Source organism: Notechis scutatus, chromosome 4, assembly GCF_049901735.1.
Source record: "Notechis scutatus isolate UNSWTSFEM ecotype Mainland chromosome 4, rNotScu1.2, whole genome shotgun sequence".
Lineage (NCBI taxonomy): Eukaryota > Metazoa > Chordata > Lepidosauria > Squamata > Elapidae > Notechis > Notechis scutatus.
Genome location: NC_142012.1, coordinates 144,676,592 through 144,696,623, shown reverse-complemented (window position 1 = coordinate 144,696,623; position 20,032 = coordinate 144,676,592). Strand labels below are relative to the sequence as shown.

Here is a 20,032-nt window from a genome sequence, read left to right as displayed (position 1 = left end):
TTCTATCCAGTCCTTCTTTGAGAAACCTTGCAATTAGTTTCCATTTCTCAGGCCAACCTGGCCTAATTTACAAAATGTTGATAAAAAGAAAATTGAGATGGGGAACCATGAACTATCTGAAGGAAGGATGGATTTAAAAGGAGGAGAAAAAAAGATGAGAAAAATATACAAAATTTAAATAACAATGGCTTTTTAAGTTTCCCCATGAAAGATATGTTTGAAAACTTCATGTAAACTTTGCTGAACTCCCAATTCCAAGGAAAAGAAATAATTCAGTAACACATAATGACAGAGATCTGGGGTGAGGATTGGATAACAGATAACAATACAATTGCAACTTTAATTATTTAGAGTAATTAATGCAAAGCATTTTGATGAATTAGGGAGCATGTTTTAACATATCAGGGGGCATATTTTAAAGTATTAATTTAAATAGTTTCAAAATTATTTTGCATTGTGTGTGACAAAATAAATCTGTATCCCTAAAAATGATGCCTCCTACAGGCAATGTTCACATTATTCAAACACAAGAATATTAGGAAAGGAGTCTCCTTGTCAATCTAACTGTTAAATTAATACTTTTTACTTCATGTGTATTCAGTTAATTACAGCATTTCATTTAGTTGTACTATGGATTACCTAAGTTTTTAGTAAGTGTATGATAGTTCTATTTTTTTAAGTAGTATATTAAAAATTAATGTAGTAATTAAATGTGGTCTTAAGAATATGCTTGACACATTTCACCCTTGCCAAAATAATTATTTATTTGCTATTGTCTCACAGCAATCGAATGAGACATTCATCTGATATTTCATTTTGTTTATCAACAAACGTTCTCCATTTGTTATCCTTCTTCTATATAACTTTCTTTCCCTATTCTTTTAGGATAGATTTTAGGACTATTTACTTCTGATTTAGTTAAAATAGAATTGGATTTAATAACAAAAAAGAAACCAGAAAAATAATAGCATTCTAGCAAAATTATATGTTGAGTAAGGGCAGAATTGTTTTTTAGCTAACATGTTTCTAGACCAGCAATGGTAGCCTAGGGCTAGATGGACAATTTTGTTTGACTGAGTCATAAAGTATATGATGCCATATCATCATGTGGTCAAGAATACACTATAGGAAGGAGTTGGGTGTATGCCTATTTTAGGATTTAACTTAACAACATTTTAAGATTAAACTATCATAATCCTTAAATATTCAGTTCTGACTTTAATGAGAAGGAATTTCGACTAGTTTTGAAGTCAGAAGACCTGCTTCGAAGGTTGAAGCAGTTCTGACAAGATCAAAACAGGTTGAAATAGGATAGCCCAAGGTCATAACATTTTTCCTTGAAATATTTTTCAACTATCTAATGCATACTAGATTTTCATGTGTTTTCTACTTCAAACTACTATAAAAGCACACTTCAGTTTTCATCAATTGCAATCAGATCCCCAAGAACATTTTTCCTGTTTCTACGGTGGGGTTGCTTTCTATTAGTTCAAGTGATAGGTGTTCATACCTGTATGGTTACTGAACTGTCCTTCTGCACACCGTATACAATCATAACAGCATGAAGGTTTCCCTTGCAAGATTCCCTTACGATACCCAGGTTGGCAATTATTATTGCATGCTGAACGTGGTCGCTGAAAACATAGAAGAGGCGTTATATTTCTTATAAAAAAAAGATGTGTTTGAACCTGAAATAAAGTTCAATTTTGGGCTAGAGAATTATGGCTCCATCTATATCTCAAGTAGGACCTCAAGAGACTCTCATCAATACTGTGATCTTCTGAGACAACATGATAGTAAACATGATGACAGAACATCCATGACACACTAAGGCATTGTTGTTGTCAATGGGAGGGAAGAAATAAGGATTCTATAGAATAAGAGAGCCTCGGTGGCACACTGGTTAGAGTGCAGTACTGCAAGCTACTCCCACTGCAATTTGGCAGATCGAATCCCACCAGGCTCAAAAATTGACTCAGCCTTCCATCCTTCCGAGGTGGGTAAAAGGAGGATCCAAATTGTTGTGGGCAATATGCTGACTCTGTAAACTGCTTTAAAAGGGCTATAAAGTACTATAAAGCGGTATATAAGTCTAAGTGCTATTGCTAGTGCTATAAGGCCTGAAATAATTATTTACGTTATCACCTTTTCAACTTGCTTTCTTGGGTAATAGTAATGAGTTTTCCATAACTGCATTATTTCTGCCATGATGCTCACAAATCTCTGCCCTTTATATCTTTATTATCTTTGTGGGCATTAGTAACACTTTTGCATGGGAACTGAGCTTCTCTAGAATCCAAAGCAGGGTGGGTGACCATCAAATTCAGTTACCAAATGCATTGATCCAAGAAATGTCTATTTCTTTTTCCTTCAGAAATTAATATTTTTGTAGAACTTTTGTTTCTCAAGCATCTTTGTATTAATGAGCAATTACTTACCCAGTATAAAGTTTGCCCATGGTCATTGTGACATGAGATAATACGCATTTGAGATATGTGTTGTCTATCACTGTGGTAAATATGTGATTTTGTCAGGCACATATATGAGTGCAAACTATCAACATTTCAATTTTAATTATAAAGTTTTCAAATTTGAGTACTCCATAAAAACCACAAACATGCAGCACCAGTACACAGAACAATACCGTAAATGTAGAACTTTACTGTAGAACATTAAACTACTGGATATGAAAAACTATTCACTTACTGATCGTTCTCGGTTGTTCCAAAATATTGAATCATTAAATATATGAAATTCTTTATTGTGTTCATCTGTCTGGTTAAAAGTTCCAACTTTCACAAAATTGATTGCTCCAGTTTCATTCATCTGCCAATTTAGGATGTCATATGGTGTATAGACATCCCCACTGGTATCAATGCGTACATCCTCATCCAAAACTGTAAAGTTCATCTTATTCTTCATGTAGAACATTAACTGTGAACCAACAGGAAAAGATTACAATACAATACAATGCAATGAAATGCAATGCAATGCAATAATACAATACAGATAGCTGTAATGCTGCTAGATTTTTTTTTAATGATGGTCCACAAATGTCAACTGGTATTCAACAGTCTATATATTTTGTACAAATAAGGTAGAGTAATTGGATTCAGCAATTGCAAAAGTTAATTTAAAGTGTTCAATTTAAAATGCTAATATAATATGTAAAAACCTGAATGGGGACTGGTTATTCAACATATAAAGAAACATGTGAACTTTCCTTCCATAGAGATTAGAAGTTCTATTTTCTGGGCTTAGAAAATATTAGAAGTTCTATTTTCTGGGCTTCCACTTTATCTTTATCTTCTGAAAGATGAGTTTTAACAATTGTTATTTATTTGTTTTTTAAAAAAATATTTATTGAAAGCTAAATTTTAAAAACATTTGAACGTAGTGATCTTTTGACATATATCAGCAGTCTTTACATTGTTATAATAGCAGAATATCATTAAACAATATAACATTTATATATATATATACATCTATCTATATACACCTTTACATTGTAAATCTTTATATTTCTTAGACATTTTATTGTAGTATAAACTCTTTCTTTAATTTCTATTTCACATTTTTTGACTTCCTTTCGTATCCCTCCAATTATAATTTTTTTTCCATATTTCATAGAATTCTGAAGTATCTCATTCCTTCAGTTCTAACATTGAGCTATCTAACTCGGCGCAGCGTAGAGTTTTTTAAATTATTACTTCGTTATTAGGTATTTCTTTTAATTTCCATGTTTGGGTAATTAATAATCTTGCAGTTATGATAATATGAATAATTAGATATAAATCTGCTCTTTTTTTATTCTCATTTGTTATTCCTAGTAGGAACATTTCTGGTGTATAATTTATTTTTAAGTTTAACATTTCCTATAACCATTGCCAATTTTTTTGCCAAAAATCTTGCATTTTCTTGCACTCCCACCACATATGGTAATAGGTGCCCCATTCTTTCAAACATTTCCAGCATATCGGAGATTGGGAACTGTTCAGTTTAGCTAATCTGGTGGGTGGGAGATGCCATCTATAGAACATCTTAAACAGATTTTCTTTATAAGATGTTCTTTATAAGTGATCTTTTTATTCCTATCCCAGATTTGCTGCCATTGATCCAAATTTATGTTATAGCCGAAATTTCTAGCCCAGGTTAACATTGGTTCTTTCACCTGCTCCTCATGCATCTTATAGTCTAATAGATAGTTATATAATTTCTTTATTTGTTTCTTTTCTGATCCTAATAGTATTTTGTCTAATATTATATCTTGGCAATTTATTCCCCATTCTTTTTTATCTCTTTTATATCTGGATTGTACTTGGAGATATGCCCACCATTCCAAACCCTATTGAATAAGTTGAAGTCTTTGTTTTTGTCTTCCTTCATCTGTTAGGATATCTTTGTATGTAATTGCCTTTTTTTTGGTTATAGAGGTTTGGGTATGATATAGCTTCTAAAGGGGAATGCCAACCCGGAGTTTCCATATAGTTTTGTGATCTTGTTTTATTCCAAATTGATATTAGAGCTTGTCAGATTTTATGTCTCACAAAATATTTATGTGTTGTATGCCTATTAGGCCACAGATATGCATGCCAGCCCTGTTGTAGATCGTGCCCTTCTAAAAATAAAAGTCTTTCCCCCCCAAGTTTATCACAATTATTATTTATTTGTTGATTTACTTGCTTGTTCAGTTTCTCCAGCCAATATGTGTGCAAAACTCTGGGCTACTTACAAGGATTAAAACAATACACTATAAACAAAAGTTTTAAACAATGTAGACACAGCTATGCCAGGGGGGAAAACACAACCATTAATAAAGACTGAAGCAAATTAAGTAGTCAGTTCATATTATTCCATTGCCCACCGCCTGAGGAAAGAGATTTTCATACTTTTTTTAAAAAAGCAGCAGGGCCAAGGGTAGTTAATCTCAAGAGGAATGTTATGTCAGAAGACAGTTGTCACAACAAAAAAAGACATGCCTCCTGGGTTTACAAAGATTATAATATTTAACAGATAGGACCCAAAGAATGTCAAACTTACAAAATTTAAAGAACAGCTAATTCCCAATGATTCAGGGCACTTTACTACATTCTGGATTACTTTCAGGGCACTTTACTGCATTCTAGACTACTTTCCAAGTGGTCTTCAAAGTCAGACCCACATAGAGAGAAAAAAGGATATATCCTATTTGACTATCCTAGAAGGATACTCTTTCAAGACTATCCTTGAAAAATGTTTTATTTGATTAAAAAAAAACAGTGGATAAATTGCTCAGTAGTACTTATATAGTGAGATCTGAACCAGCTGAGCAATTGTTTATATGCACACTTTAGGATGTTAAAACATTAAACAGCTTCAGACCTTACTATCTGAAGACCTCCTTTTCCATTGTGAACTGTCCAGTTGTTACGGTCTGCAGGAAAACCACTTAGAAGATCCTTCCACTGTGATTGAAAGGACTGAAATTTACATCACAATTTCTAAGAATTTTTTATAAAATGACCTACAGTTGGTATATGACAGCAGAAAAAATTCATAGGGTACTTTAAATTTATTTTGGAAGTGTGGAACATATGAAGGGTCATTTTATCATTCTTGGTGGACTTGTAATCATGCTAGAAAATTATGGGTTCAAATATAAGCACTAATATAAAGAACTTTAAAGACTGATGTTTCACTGAAACTAGAGCTTTTCTTGCTAGGTTAAAGGACAAACAACTAGAAAAGACTTATGGATAACTGTTTTCGTACATGGTTAACATAGCAAGATTATTATATGCATACAAGAAGACTCTGAAATACCTACAATGGTTGGTGAAGTTTACAGAATTTGCATAGATGACAAAACTGACTTGTGGCAATTTTGAAAGGATAGTATCTACATTTGTCAGTGACTAAAATCCTTTATGGACTTTTTGCTGAAAACAGCAAAGTGTACTTGGGATTTTTTCATTTGATTATTAGAAAAGGTGGATTTTGGAAAGAGGGGAAGTATGATATAACATTAGAGAGAGGATAAAATATGAATGTATTTTTAACTGCTATAAGGAAGATAGTTCTTTATAATGTGTGTGTGTGTGTGTGTGTGTGTGTGTTTCTTAAGTTTTCATGGGTATTTATATGATTGGTATTCAGCTCTGTTCGGGTATTTTCCCACATCATTATATAAGAAGGCATACCTCTCAGACCCATATTCAGCTCCAGAGGAGCACCACTGCAAAACCTAGCCAAATACCTAGCAAAACAGCTACAGCCCCATGCTGAAGCAGCAGTTTTACATGTACAAAACTCATACCACCTTGGAAATGATCAAAGATCTACACGTGGAACAAAAAGATCTGCTTGTAGGTTTCGATGTGGTTTCACTATTCACTCAAGTCCCAATAAAAGAAACCCTAGAAATCATCAAAAATAAATACCAAACACCCAAACACCTCATGGAACTAGCAGAACACTGCTTAACCAACACATATTTCATATACAAAGGACAAAGATACAAGCAAATTGAAGGAGCCCCTATGGTATCACCACTGTCACCCGTTATTGCAAACCTGTTCATGGAAGAATTCGAATCCAGAGCCCAGCCAATGCCACCCACAAACCCAAACTATGGTTAAGATACATCGATGACACATTTGTTATTTGGTCCCATGGAAAAGAAAAACTAAACAATTTCCTAACACACCAAAAGAGCACACACCCCAAAATCAAATTCACCATGGAAATGGAAACAAACAACTACCATTCCTAGATGTACTAATCTACAAAAAAACAGATGGCACACTAGGACACACCATATACCAGAAGAAAACACACACCAACCGCTACCTCAATGCCCAATCCCACCACCACCCAGCACAGATAAACTCTGTGGCCAAAACACTAATTGCCAGAACCAAACACCTGGCAGATAAGACACACATAAAGACTGAACTATGCACCCTGGCTAAAGTACTGACAGCCAACGGCTTCCACAAAAGCAAAATCACAGGCCTGATCCACAAAAACACACTGAGACATAATGGAGATCTAGAAGATGAACATACCTATGGAACAGCTCTCCTGCCCTACATAAGAGGTACTACAGACAAAATCAGTAAGATACTACACAGGCATCACATCAAAATTGCCTTCAAAACAGACAGAAAAAGAGCAGCCATCCTAAGAAACCCCAAAGATAAAATTGGCCTGGAAAACCAAGGCATATATGAAGTCCCCTGTGCATTATGCCCTGCCACATACATCAGACAGACCAATAGAAGAATAAGGACCCGCCCGGATGAACACAAAAATGCAGTCAAAAAGCTGGAACACACTTCCTCACTAGTCCAACACATGAAAGCCACAGGTCATAGCATCGACCTCAATGGCACCAAAACCCTAGCCACTATAGAAAAACCCAGCTACAGAATTATCAGAGAAGCCATAGAGATTGAAAAAAGACCTGAAAGCATGAATAGAAGAGATGACTCCACCAGACTGTCAATTATCTGGAAGTCTGCACTCACAAACAAAAAAATCTCCACACCACAAGCCAAACAAACACCTGGGCACAAACAGACCCCCCATGATACCTCCAGCTCAAACACACCCCAACCAGGCACCCAGATGAAACCTAGCTTCCTAATAAATGATAGCCGTCCGTTTACTTGAAGCCAAGCCGCACTAAAAGCCTCCAATACAGGAAACACAATGTTGCCAGCCAATTAAGACAAAAAAATGCTACAAAACAGACAGAAGATATTAGAAACATCAATCAAGCAGAACACAGCAAACTCCAAGACCAATAAACACAGACCAAGACTCCCAACCAATCAGGATGAAGAAAAAACCATTCTGGCACAGCAATAGGCCGCCCCAAATTTAAATCTGAAACCACTATAAAAGTCTGATTCACAGATGAACACTATACAGAAGCCTGATGATGGCAGATGAGATTCTGCCGAAACATTACTACAACTTTAAAAGCACAACTACAATGACGTGGGAAAATACCCGAACAAAGCTGAATACCATACATGTAAGTACCCGCGAAAACTTAAGAATATATATGTGTGTGTGTGTGTGTGTGTGTGTGTGTGTGTGTGTTGTGTGTGTTTTCTGAGGTTTCGTTTTGAGGATCTTGTTATTCGCTCCGAGATTGACTGACGTGATGAACCATATCACTCGCTTGTCTCAGCTCTGTGCTTCTCTGAGAGCACAGGCTGAAGACAAGCCTGAAGTGATGAATGAGACTCATCACGTGCTGATACTCAATCTACGGGAGAAAGTAACAAGATCGATCTATCTATCTATCTATCTATCTATCTATCTATCTATCTATCTATCTATATATATATATATATATATATATATATATATATATTTTTTCTATTTTTCTCTTTTCTCTTTCATTTCTTTATTTTTTTCTCACTTTTCTTTTCCTTAATTTTCTTTTTTCCCTTAAATGTTTTTTTATTGTGTTAAATTTATTTAATAAAATAATAATAATGAAAAAAGAAGATGCTTCTAATGTGAGTGGATTATCTATTTATTTTGCAGAAATAAATTGAGTTCCTTCTAGCCTACAGAATGTACTGCCTTTTGAGTTTTGCCTGGTTTATCTCTTTCAGGGTTTAGAAAACACGTTAAAATACATCTTATTGGATTCAGTCAGTGCTTATTTGTTAAATGTAATCTCTGCTCTAAACTTTTTCATATATTTTGTTTTTATATAGAGTTAGTCAAATTGGTGGGAGCCATGGGCAAAAACATGTTAATATTGGCCTTATGCAATTCTATTCTTGGGGAGGGATATCTTCTTCATGTTCAAAAGTGCCTATAAATCAAAAGACAGGAGTATGTAAGTACATTTTCACTGTTTCCCTAACCTGAAATAATTACTGAGAAATCCTGTGCCTTATATATGCGATTCTTGTATCCATACATTCAAATACTTTCTTCAGAATATTTAGTCATCACAATTCATAAAGGAGAATTTCTGGAGCAGAATATTGCTCCGGAATATAATCTGCATTAAAATGTAAATTATTTTGAAGACTTCCATTTTGGAACTAACATTATTGTTTTAATTCTAGCATCATAACACAGTTTCCTATTCTTCAGAGCAGGAGGCACGGCAGATAATGCGCATACTTTGTATGCACAAAGGCTCAAGTTCAATTATATACATTTACAGGTATAGTAGAAGGAAACCCTTCCTGAAAAAAAATCTGAGTATTATGCCGATCAGTTGAGATGCAGTAGAAGACCAAGGCTACATCCAGCAGAAAGCAACTGTATTCCTAATGAAAAACTCATCTATCCATTCAGCATAAGGAAATGGCAAAAAAGGTCAATCTTATAGATTCATGCAGTAGTATTTACTAGTGTTTCATATTTCTGAATATTTTAAAAGAAAGCTTTATATATTGCTTGAATAAATATACATCAAACAGCCAGAAATAATATGAGAAGTAGAACACCAGCTGGGCAGAATATAGCTGAGAAGAGGGAACAACATGAAGAAGATATTCTTCTCCCAGAATAGAACTGCAGCTACATGGGAAATGTCTGGCCCTAAGTTCTTGTTTTGTTGTTGTTGCAGGACCATCTTGGCAGTCTGAAACGCAAGATTACTGGCAAGAAGCTGAAATTACTTATTTCACCATGAAAATGCAGTGCTGGGCTGCTGCCGGTTCGGACCAGTTATAGAAAACTGGTAGTTCCAACCATCAGCTGGCCCCGCCCACCCAGCCCCACCCTATCTTTCCTATCTTTCCTTCTGACTCAGCTGTTTCATGTAGCACAGCTGATTTTTGTACCCCAACTTTTCGACTTACTGGGGCTGCCCTAGAAGGTAAACAGTTGAGCTTCAAATTGCTGTTTTTTTTTTAATGCTGTGCACACCACTGTGAAAATGTCCTGGGACAATTGACTGATAGCTTTGGATACCACTCCAATGGAACTATGTCCAAAGGACAGCTCTGTGTGATTTCAAGCAATTGTTCATAATGATCTTCTAAACAGAGCTTAAAGTAAGTCCTTATAGTGGCTTCCGGTTTTGCGTGGCTTCGGCGGTGGCAGGAATTCACGACTCTCCAGGATTCTTGCTGCTCTCACCGCCAAGGAGCCCCCGATCCAAATGGGTCTGGGGGATATGGCTGTCCTGTAGAGGCAGCCGAAGAGAGAGGGGATCCGGACAGGGGTTTGGGGGTGTCGCAGACCCCCTCCTCAGCCGGAAAAACCCCTTTTTCCCAAGGTGGTGGATCGGCGGTCAGTAATGGCCGCCACAAAGAAGCCTGCAGCCAGATAAGATTTGTGCTGGAGGAAGCAGGAGAAAGTGAAAGTGCTGGCTGAACCGGGACAATAAGAAACTCTTAAATACCCTGGAAACTGAATTGCTTGAATTACTTGAAGGATACATTGTTTCCCAAAGAAGATTGGAAAATGGCGAAGAAAGCTGTCAAGGGAAAGTTTTTTTTTTTCTTCACTCTCCCTTCCCATAGAAATAGCAGACGGAGATCTGGAAAATCTACTTGGGCACCGAAGGTAATTCAATTTGAAATTTAAAACCAAGGGATAAAGGATTTCTGGACATTGGAATTAAAAACTTAAAATTCTTTCTATTTGTTACAAGGGGAAGGGAAGAGATAAAGACTTATTATAAGATTGTACTGAAGGAGACTGCTTTGAGCCTATAAAAGACATTAAGGAATAAAAGACATTAAGACTTCTAGAAGATCATCTTGGAACTGTGTATTTGAATTCTACCCTAGGAGGTGAAAATATAGAAAGAAGAAAGTGCTAAATGAAACTGTTTGCTCTGATTTGGTTTGCTTTGTGACTTTGGGATTTCTGTGAAATTTTTTTTTTTTTAAAAAAAGGGATTAAAGACATTAGGGTTGTTTCAAAAAAAGAAAGAAAGAAAAAATGGCATTATCCTTTGAAGGACTACAAATGGAATTTCAAAGACTGAAAGAAGATAAGGACTCTTCTGGATCTATTTTTCACTTTTTAGAAATGGCGATCTCTACCTATCAAGAAATACGACAACGACAGGAAGGCTGGGATGAAGGAGAATAAGCCATCTTTAATGGACAAACACACTTAGTGGAGGAAGAAAAGCGGAAGGGGCCCCGGAAGGAAGGAAAAGGTGAACTTAGAACTTAAAAAAGCAACCAAGAAAAAGAAAAATGAGATGAAAAAGCGATATGATATCAGAAAGCAACAGAAAAGAGAAATACAACAGAGAGGGAAGACTAAGAGAGTGAAATTTGAGAGATGGGGGGGGTGTCAAAAAGCTAGAATGGATAAGAAAGGAAGGGGAAAAGGAAAGAGAAGTCATAAAGGCTTTAAACAAGATGCTAAAAAACGATTTTTTTTTAGAGATAAGGGGTAAGATAATTTTATAAAAATGATTCTGCAAAAGTACATAAGAATGTATTGTAGACATTAGTATTTGAAGCTGAGTTAGAAAATCAAAATATTATATGAGTTAAAAATGTATTAAAGGGAAGCCATGATTTAATTATAGAGTTTAATTTCTTATGAAATATTGTTTTTATTGTTTAAGAATTAATAATAGAATCTAATTTCCTATGAAACATTGTTCTTATTATATTATAAATTTAATATTCCTTTTTCTTTTCTTTTTTTAGTTTTATTATTACTTATTAAATTCAATATTATTTGTTTGTTTTAATATTTTGAAATGTAATACTTAGAATGTACGGAGCAGAATCAGTACGGAAAATATGTATTATTTTAAGTGTTATTTAGGGGAAAGATAAAAAGTTGTCATACTTCAATCAGTGTTTACAGGAGAAATATTGTATTAGATAGAAAGGATAAATAGGTGATTGAAAGAAAACGGACCAAAGATGCAAATATAATTATTTAAATCGAGATGGAATAAATAAAATAGAATTAAAAGAATGAGTAGGAGAGAGAAAATATATGGAAAATAGAGAATGTTAAATAAGATATGAGATAGTATATTAAGAGAGTATAAACTTTGATTGATGTCTGTATAAAAAGTGTTAACCCGGGGTAAGCCGCTTTCCAAAAAGAAGTTTTATGTATTTATGTTTTCTGTAATGTTTGTTTAAGTTTGACAGGATGTGGAAGAGCACTAATGAAATTATATTCAATGAGTATATAACTTCAAGGCAGAAGAAATATAATTAAATAGAAGGAAAGGGAGTAACAAAGAGAAGTTTGGAAAAGATATGAAGTTGATTAGATAAGATAAATATATATATTAAATTATAGAAATGTGATAATTTGGAATTATCTTCTTTTTAAATAAGATGGTTTATTTGTTTCTTTTAGAAAATATATTTTATGTTACTACATCCTATGTTCTGTTTGTTTGTGTATTGTATTTAAAAAAAAAAAAACTAATAAAGTTTGTCCAAAAAAAAAAAAGTAAGTCCTTATAGCAATAACCTAAATCACTGTTTCTCAACCTTAGCAACTTTAGGGAATTAAAGTCCACACATCTTAAAATTCCCAACGTTGAGAAGCATTGATCCAAACAGACTGTAAAGTGTGAGGGTGGAGGTTCGTTCTCCAAGCTTGTGGGTTGGTTTCCGAATGTTTCGTTACCAGGCTAGGTAACATCTTCAAGGAAATTTAGGGAATCTCAGTGTTGTTCTGCTTACAAGGGCTTCTACTGTGGTCAGTAGATCTTGTGATGGGAGGATCACTTCAGGTGAAGGTCTTGTAATGATCTAGTGATGGGTCTTGTGATCAGTCAGGTGTAGGTCATATCAGGTGAGGGTGTTGTGATGGGTCTTGTGACAGGGAAGTCATGTCAGATGAGAGTCAATGGGAGATGAAGTCTGGTTGCGTGAGTTGCTTGAGGGTCAGTGCTGTTGCTGTTTGGTTGTGTGGTTGACTTAAATTCTCAGGACCTACCGACCACATGAAGTGAAAGACAAATCCAAACACATGTTCCAATATGTAGTAAAAAGGAAAGATATACCCATATGAACCCCAGTTTTTGGTGAGGATTTTAATAACATTTTCTTTTGACTTTCACCACCCTCTGAAATAGTCAGGAGAGGCCTTTTTTTATTGTGGGGACTTGGCTCTGAAATCACTTCAGAGATGTTCACCCGGTCTCTTACTACTAGCTTTTGAGATAGTCAATTTTATCTCGGCAAGGTATTTCAAGATCTGGAATCACTGAACCTTGTAATGACATGTTTTATTAGTTCACAATGGTATCCACAGCTGCTATGATGTTTGTCAGAATAACAAAAGCAACATTGTGCTGCAAGCTCCATCCCTTTTGCGGGTACATGCAACTTCATGACATATAGAAAAGGGTTGGTGTTTGCATTAGGACATCAAAATGCTGTTTTATTATGGTCTCCTACCTCCTTTATTTTCTATCTGCAGAAGAAAGTAAAGTATTCTTTTTATGACATTGAGTAAGAACCAGCTGAAAAAAACAGGAGAATTTTTCTGCACAATACTAAAACAGATTTAACATTTGTGGGATCTGTAGTTATTATCCCCAAATTTATACATACCTGCCAGGGCTCAAACTCATCTATGGTGGCACATTTTGGCCCAGAAACAAAGGGGCCAGACTCAGTTTCACACATGCGCAATTGGTCGAGTCCATAAGCAACAGCATAAACTGCTTTGTAGACATTATATGTTATTCTAAGTTCTGAAACATCCAAATATGTATTGTTAAGGTCTTGAAGTTTCTCCTTTCCAGTGCATAACTTATCTGAAGAAAAATCGACAATGTTCTCGTGACCAGTTACATTTTTCCGGTTGTCTGTATTATATGATATGTTGACACCAGGCCAGGTACAGTTGAATGCTGACTGCCAAAATTCGATTGTCATATCATTGGAATCCTTATTTGGGTTTACTTTTAGAAGAAATTCCTGAAAGCCTGGAATTTCACCCCTTCGTATCCCAAAGCCAATTGCCCCACCAAGAAGTGGAAAATATTCAGGTCTAGCAATTAAGGCAGAAGTGACCCATGCCTCACTTGCTATCCACGTTATGCCAGTAATATTATTAATCAAAAGCTCTTCAACTAGCGGATGGAAGTCAATATCAGAAGAGTAAACCACAATAACCGTAGCATTGGTCTCTTTTACAATTTCAACAACTCCTTTGATCTTCTCCCTGTTATATATTTTAGGAATTGTTTCTGAGAAGGCAATGCAGGTATAGAGGTTCTCAACAGCTTCTTTAAAAGCTTTGACACCATATTTCCCATAATCATCATCGGCAGCAATGGTTCCAATCCATCTCCAACCAAAATGGTGAATTAAATTAGCCATCCCCTGTGACTGTACCTTATCGCTTGGAATAGTACGGAGATAAGTTGGGAACTGATATTTATCAGAGAGAAGTGAGGAAGAGGAAGCATAACCAACCTAAGAAAGGAATAAAGAGAAAGAATAAACAGATTGCACAAGCTATCATATGTGACCTCAAGGGCTAGGAGTTATTGAGTTAGATTCTTAGCACACTTGATTCTATCAACCCATCTTCCATGGAAAGACTTCCTTTTCTAGAAATCCTTAGCTTAGGAATCAGTTCAGCATTTCCATTGAAAAATCTCAGGTGAAAAAGTGCAGGAAATATGATACTATTCCCGAGTTCCTAGAGAAATAATAATTAAGTCCATTTAAGTCTAAATGGACAAAAAGTTTGATTAGCTACAAGTCTGCTTCTTAGAGACTGTTTTCCTATGCTTTGTTAAGTGGGTCAACAAATATATCAGAGGGTGCAGGAGCAGGGTATAGATAAATCAGAAACTATTTAAGTGAGTGGCAGGCATGTGTGCACGCCACTCGTGCAAATGGAGCTGTGCATGATGCATGGTGTTTGCTCCCAGTTAAATCTGTCTTTCTTACTAAGGACAAGATGATGGCAATATCATGGAGAACATGAGAGTAAAATATGTTGCCAGGATATACTTGCACCATAGTTAATTACACATGGGGAAACAGTTTTGATAGCTTTCAGATATAGATACATCTGAATTATATCAGATACTAGCTGGATACCTGGGCTTCGCAATGAAACTATGTGATCGGGCTACGCAGGAGAAATTTGGTTCACAATCCATTGGCTCGGTAGTGGTCGGTGATTGAAAGGGTTTTCTCCTTTCCTTTCCTTTCCCTTCCTTTCCTTTCCTTTTTCCTTTTTCCTTTCTTTTTTTTTTTCCTTTTACCTTTCCTTTCCTTTTTCCTTTCCTTTCCTTTTTCCTTTCCTTTCCTTTCCTTTCCCTTTCCCTTCCCTTCCTTTCCTTTCCTTTCTCCTTTCCATTCCTTTCCACCTATCCATCATCTATCTGTCTGTCTGTCTGTCTGTCTGTCTGTCTGTCTGTCTGCCTGCCTGCCTGCCTGCCTGCCTGCCTGCCTATCTATCTATCTATCTATCTATCTATCTATCTATCTATCTATCTATCTATCTATCTATCTATCTATCTATCTATCTATCTATCAAAACTGTTGTAAAATATAATCCTCCAACTATTGTCCCAAAGGTGTTTTTTTTTCAGGAGACAACTGGGCTTTCTGGTTTTTCTTTGAAGGTGATTTTCTTCTCATCCAAGGAACTTCTTCAGCTCTGACTGGATGGTGGGTAATAAAAATACTACAACCTTTGATGCCAAAGTAGCTTCCTGTTTGGAAGTGTAGTTTGCATCCTTTTAGAATTGTTGAGGCAACTTGGAGGTTTGTCTGTGTCCTCAGGTCACCTGAGTGGTGCAAATGGCTTTGGAGTTACTAAGGTAACAGAATGTGAGGCAACTGGCAGTTGGAGCAGAGTTCTTTTCAAGTGGGGAGGGAGAGTAGAACTCCTTAGCATCAGAGTGTATTAATTACTGTATCAAAAAATACTAATGATCGGATGGTCATTTCAAAAAATCCTTTCTTAGCGAGCACATAGAGGCCAAGACGAACAAACATGCCAAATTTCAAGTTTGTAGGCTTTGCGGTTCTTAGAGATTTCATGATGCTGCTTGAATGGTATTTCGCTTTTATATAGATAGATAATAGCAGTGCCTATTAGATCTTAATCTGATTTTGCGTTATTACTATCTACTTTGCCTTATTGTTATTATTACCTTGTAAAAGGCAAAACATCTGAATTAACAAATGCTGTTGGTTCTGAACTCTTTAGAATCAACCTTGGTCTAATGATGGGAAAGCATTATGGAACTGAAGTGGGATCCTTGTAGCTTTCTAATATATTAATAACATTTTCCATGGAAAACTAATCATTTTCAAATTGTTCACAAAGTGAAAATGTTCAAGCTGGTGTTGGAGAAGAATAATTCTATCTATGATTCCTCTGCTCTCCTACCAGACATATCCTCCTGACAAATAATGTTTATGTGATTTATTGTACCTGAGGGAAATAGTAAAGCCCAAGGATTCTCGAGGAAGCAATGGAAAGAGTCGATCCACCAGCTCCAATAATTGCGGCTAAAGGAGCACCGGTACTGCATCGGAAGACAGGAGTTGTTTCATTTTGACCGGTGAGGAACGCCAAAGAATTCTCCACTGTCTTGGACATTGTAAAGCATGTGTCGTAGATTTGATAGCCAAGAGTAATGTTTGGCAGAATATCTTTTCTTTCATTAATATCATTGATGGCATGTATCATGGCTTTGACCCAACGGTAACCTCGAAAATTAAACCTGCAGAGTAAAAAGAGGTTGACTGCATGCATTCATGTTAGTATGTTAAGACAAAATGACACCTTCTGTATTTATCACATGTTATTCAAATAAACAAGTATATTGTTTATGAAGACTCCTCTTTATAACTTCTTATACTTATATCTTATACTGAGTCACCCACAACTTGGAGATACTATGTGGCTACCCTCCTGAGGTCTTTTGAAGATTCCATGGGCTTTGAGAGAGTTAACGAGAGAAATAGATGCCTTAATATTTTGTTCCTCACTCTTGTGTGAAAATACCACCTCTATAAAATTCAGGTAAGAGAGGGCAAATTGCAACTCCATAGCTCTATGGAACCCCTCAACTCATCCTGTTGTTGCACCCCTTATCATGCTATCAGATTTTGTGAGCACAATTGCCACAAAATTGTGATGTAGTTTCCCACCAATCTATTGTGGGAAACAGGTAGAAATAAGCATGAATCCCAAAAGAAGCATAATACAATTTAAAAACTTGAAAGTAATATATTTTATAGCCCCCCCCCAAAAAAAAAAACAATAGTAAAAATAATCAGTGATCTTGGTTTGCTAGCTTATCTTTGTGAAACCCCAGTGATAATCCAAGCAGCCAAATCATTTAGGATTTTGGTTACATCTGAGATTAGCATTGTTATTAATGTACATCAGAGATCCAAAACAGTAAATTATATAAAGTTTTATATCACATCATGTTTTATATTTGCATTCTAACATAATTGACCTTGCGTCTTGCTGCTCTATTTTTACGTCTTGCTGCTCTATTTTTTTCATCAGAAATCTTATGCTGATGTGACAGACCACATCCAAGAATAGAATAGTTTCTTGGATGTAATACCAGAGATGTTTGTCACGTAATGGAAATAAAATTTTGCAATGTACCAAAACACGTGTACTGGCTCATAAACAAATAATACAGCCCAAGAATATCCTGCATACAAAAAAAATATACCTCTCTGTACAGATGAGAATGAAGATGCCCAAATTCCTGAATATGTAAATATGTTTACAATTTTGGTACTTGGGATGTACTTTAGAGCAAGATATATATATAATAAATATAATAACATAATATTTTGATATAAAATTATATTTATAACATATATTGTAAACATAAAATAATAGAAGGAAGAAGTATTAAATATGTTCGCTACCTTGAGTTATTTATAAAAATAATAAAAGTGAGATTTTAAAAATTAAATAACTAATTAAACTTAGGTATATCTGCGAGCGATCTATATGAAGCAATATTTAGAATAGTAACAAATATAAATTTTCTAGTATTTTTTAATCATGACTTCAGGAAAGCCTGTAACCCTGACACTGCAACACTGACACAATGCAGATGGCACTATTTCCTATTATGATCGCTTTCAGAATTGTTTTATCTTTGGGGGGGGGCAAGAAAATCATGATGATGATGAAGAAGATAATGAAAATTATATGGCTATAGTTATTGTGGGCCATGCTCCTCTCTTGGAAGGCAGCTGCTATGTGAAGAACTATCTGGTTCAAGATCAATTTAAATTACATTTAAAAAAAAGAGCAGGAAAAGTTTTAAACTGTTCACCAACAAGAAAAAATAGCAAAAACTGCGGATGAAGAAACAAGCCTTCTGGTCATAATTTTACCTTGTATGAAGAGATATTCTCAGTTTTATTTAACGTGATTATAAATAAACGCCACGTTTGTATCTGTGCATATAAATCAGCATGCAAAAATGCTTAAGTAGAATGGGCTGAGGTTGGGAAAAAACAAGTGGCGCTCTTACAGGGCTTTTCTCCTCTAATGTCATATCAGCTGGTAGCATGTGCTTTGTCTTTCTTCTTCTAACCTCCCACAGCTTGAAAACTCCGGAAGGTAATTAATCCTACCGCAGATTATGATTTCTTTCCAATTAAGGAAAACACGAAGGAAACTTAGCGGTGTGGTTGCTCTTTGCACCTCTCATTAAGAAGTTCTCAGGTCAGGCTCAAAAAGAGTGAGGAATGTTTTTCTACTGTTGACATGAGAATGCACAGCATTTGCCTTGCATTAAGTCACATTGTCAAAGCCACGGTCAATTTTTAAAATCATGTTGGGGTGCATTGCCAGAAATGGGTGTGATGGAAGAAAGGGACAGAAATGGGACAGAAAATAATTATAGAAATTATAAACATCATCACTATTATTTCCTCAATCACCTCCTCACTATTACTATCATTAGGAGATGTTTCATATGTCTATATTGAACCATAGCTATTTAAAATCTCTGCTTGTATGCCACCATTAGTTTAATGGAATTTAACGGTTTTTAAGATGGCTGTGCACATGGATGCTGTGGCTGGCCACTCCTTCTTTCACTATATGGTGTGTATGATTCTGTGTGTTTTGAATTCTTTCCTTGATTGAATCCTGTGAGGCAAGGGTCATCTATAGTTGGCAACCCTTGCTACAAATTGGACTGAAAAGGCTATTACGGATTATTTTATACATTCTCATAGCATACTGAAGGAGGCAGCTAGGACCCTGGGGGAGCCATGGATCACTATCCCTGTAGGAAGGAGGAAGAGGCGGAGAAAGAGGAACAGGAAGAGGAAGAGAAGATGCCATACTGGGGTTTTCTTTAGGCTAAGTAAGTTTCCACACAAGCCTCCAATTCCAAGTATATTTCTTACCAATGAAAGATCTCTCACTAACAAAATTGATGAATTAAGGCTACAGATTGCAAAGACTACATTCATCAAGAACTGCTGTGTTTTGCTAATCACAGAAACTTGGCTTCATTCACTCATTCCAAGTGCAGCTATTGAGCTGGAAAGCTACATAGCTCACCGGCAGGACAGGAGTAGAGATTCTGGCATGAGCAAAGGGGGAGGTTTAAGCCTTTATGTGAACAAAAACTGGTGTATCAATACAAAGACTGTAGACAGCCACTGCTCCATGGATCTGGAGTATATGACTCTTAAATGTAGACCCATATATCTTCACGGGAATTCAGCATCATTTTGATTACTGCAGTCTATATCCCACCTGGTGCCAATACTATCATAGCTTTGGGATTCTTGTATAACATTGTTAGTAATCAGCAGAATAAGTATCCTGATGATGTGCATATCATAGTGGGGGACTTTAATCAAGTTGATTTAAAAGCAGTGCTCCCTAAATTCTATCAGCATGTTAAGTGTGCTACTAGAAGAGCAAACATATTGGACAAAGTATATACCAACATCAAACATGGCTATAAGGTTATACGATTACCTCATTTGGGACAATCAGACCATATGTCACTGCTTTTAGCACCAGCATACATCCCTCTTAGGAGGAAGGCTGTGCCTATAATAAAGACAGTGAAATCTTGGCCAGA

General features: G+C 35.8%; 1 protein-coding gene across 1 annotated transcript in view; it reads right to left on the bottom strand.

The window, feature by feature from the left end:
* The window catches only part of LOC113411744 (vomeronasal type-2 receptor 1-like), a 39,419-nt gene that overhangs the window by 2,690 nt on the left and 16,697 nt on the right, over positions 1–20,032 (bottom strand). The window contains exons 2-5 of the mRNA XM_026666970.2: positions 16,375–16,666; positions 13,521–14,390; positions 2,707–2,934; positions 1,511–1,634 (exon numbers count right to left, since the gene is read on the bottom strand). Coding sequence (XP_026522755.1) covers positions 1,511–1,634; positions 2,707–2,934; positions 13,521–14,390; positions 16,375–16,666 — 1,514 coding nt within the window. The remainder of the gene's footprint in view (positions 1–1,510; positions 1,635–2,706; positions 2,935–13,520; positions 14,391–16,374; positions 16,667–20,032) is intronic.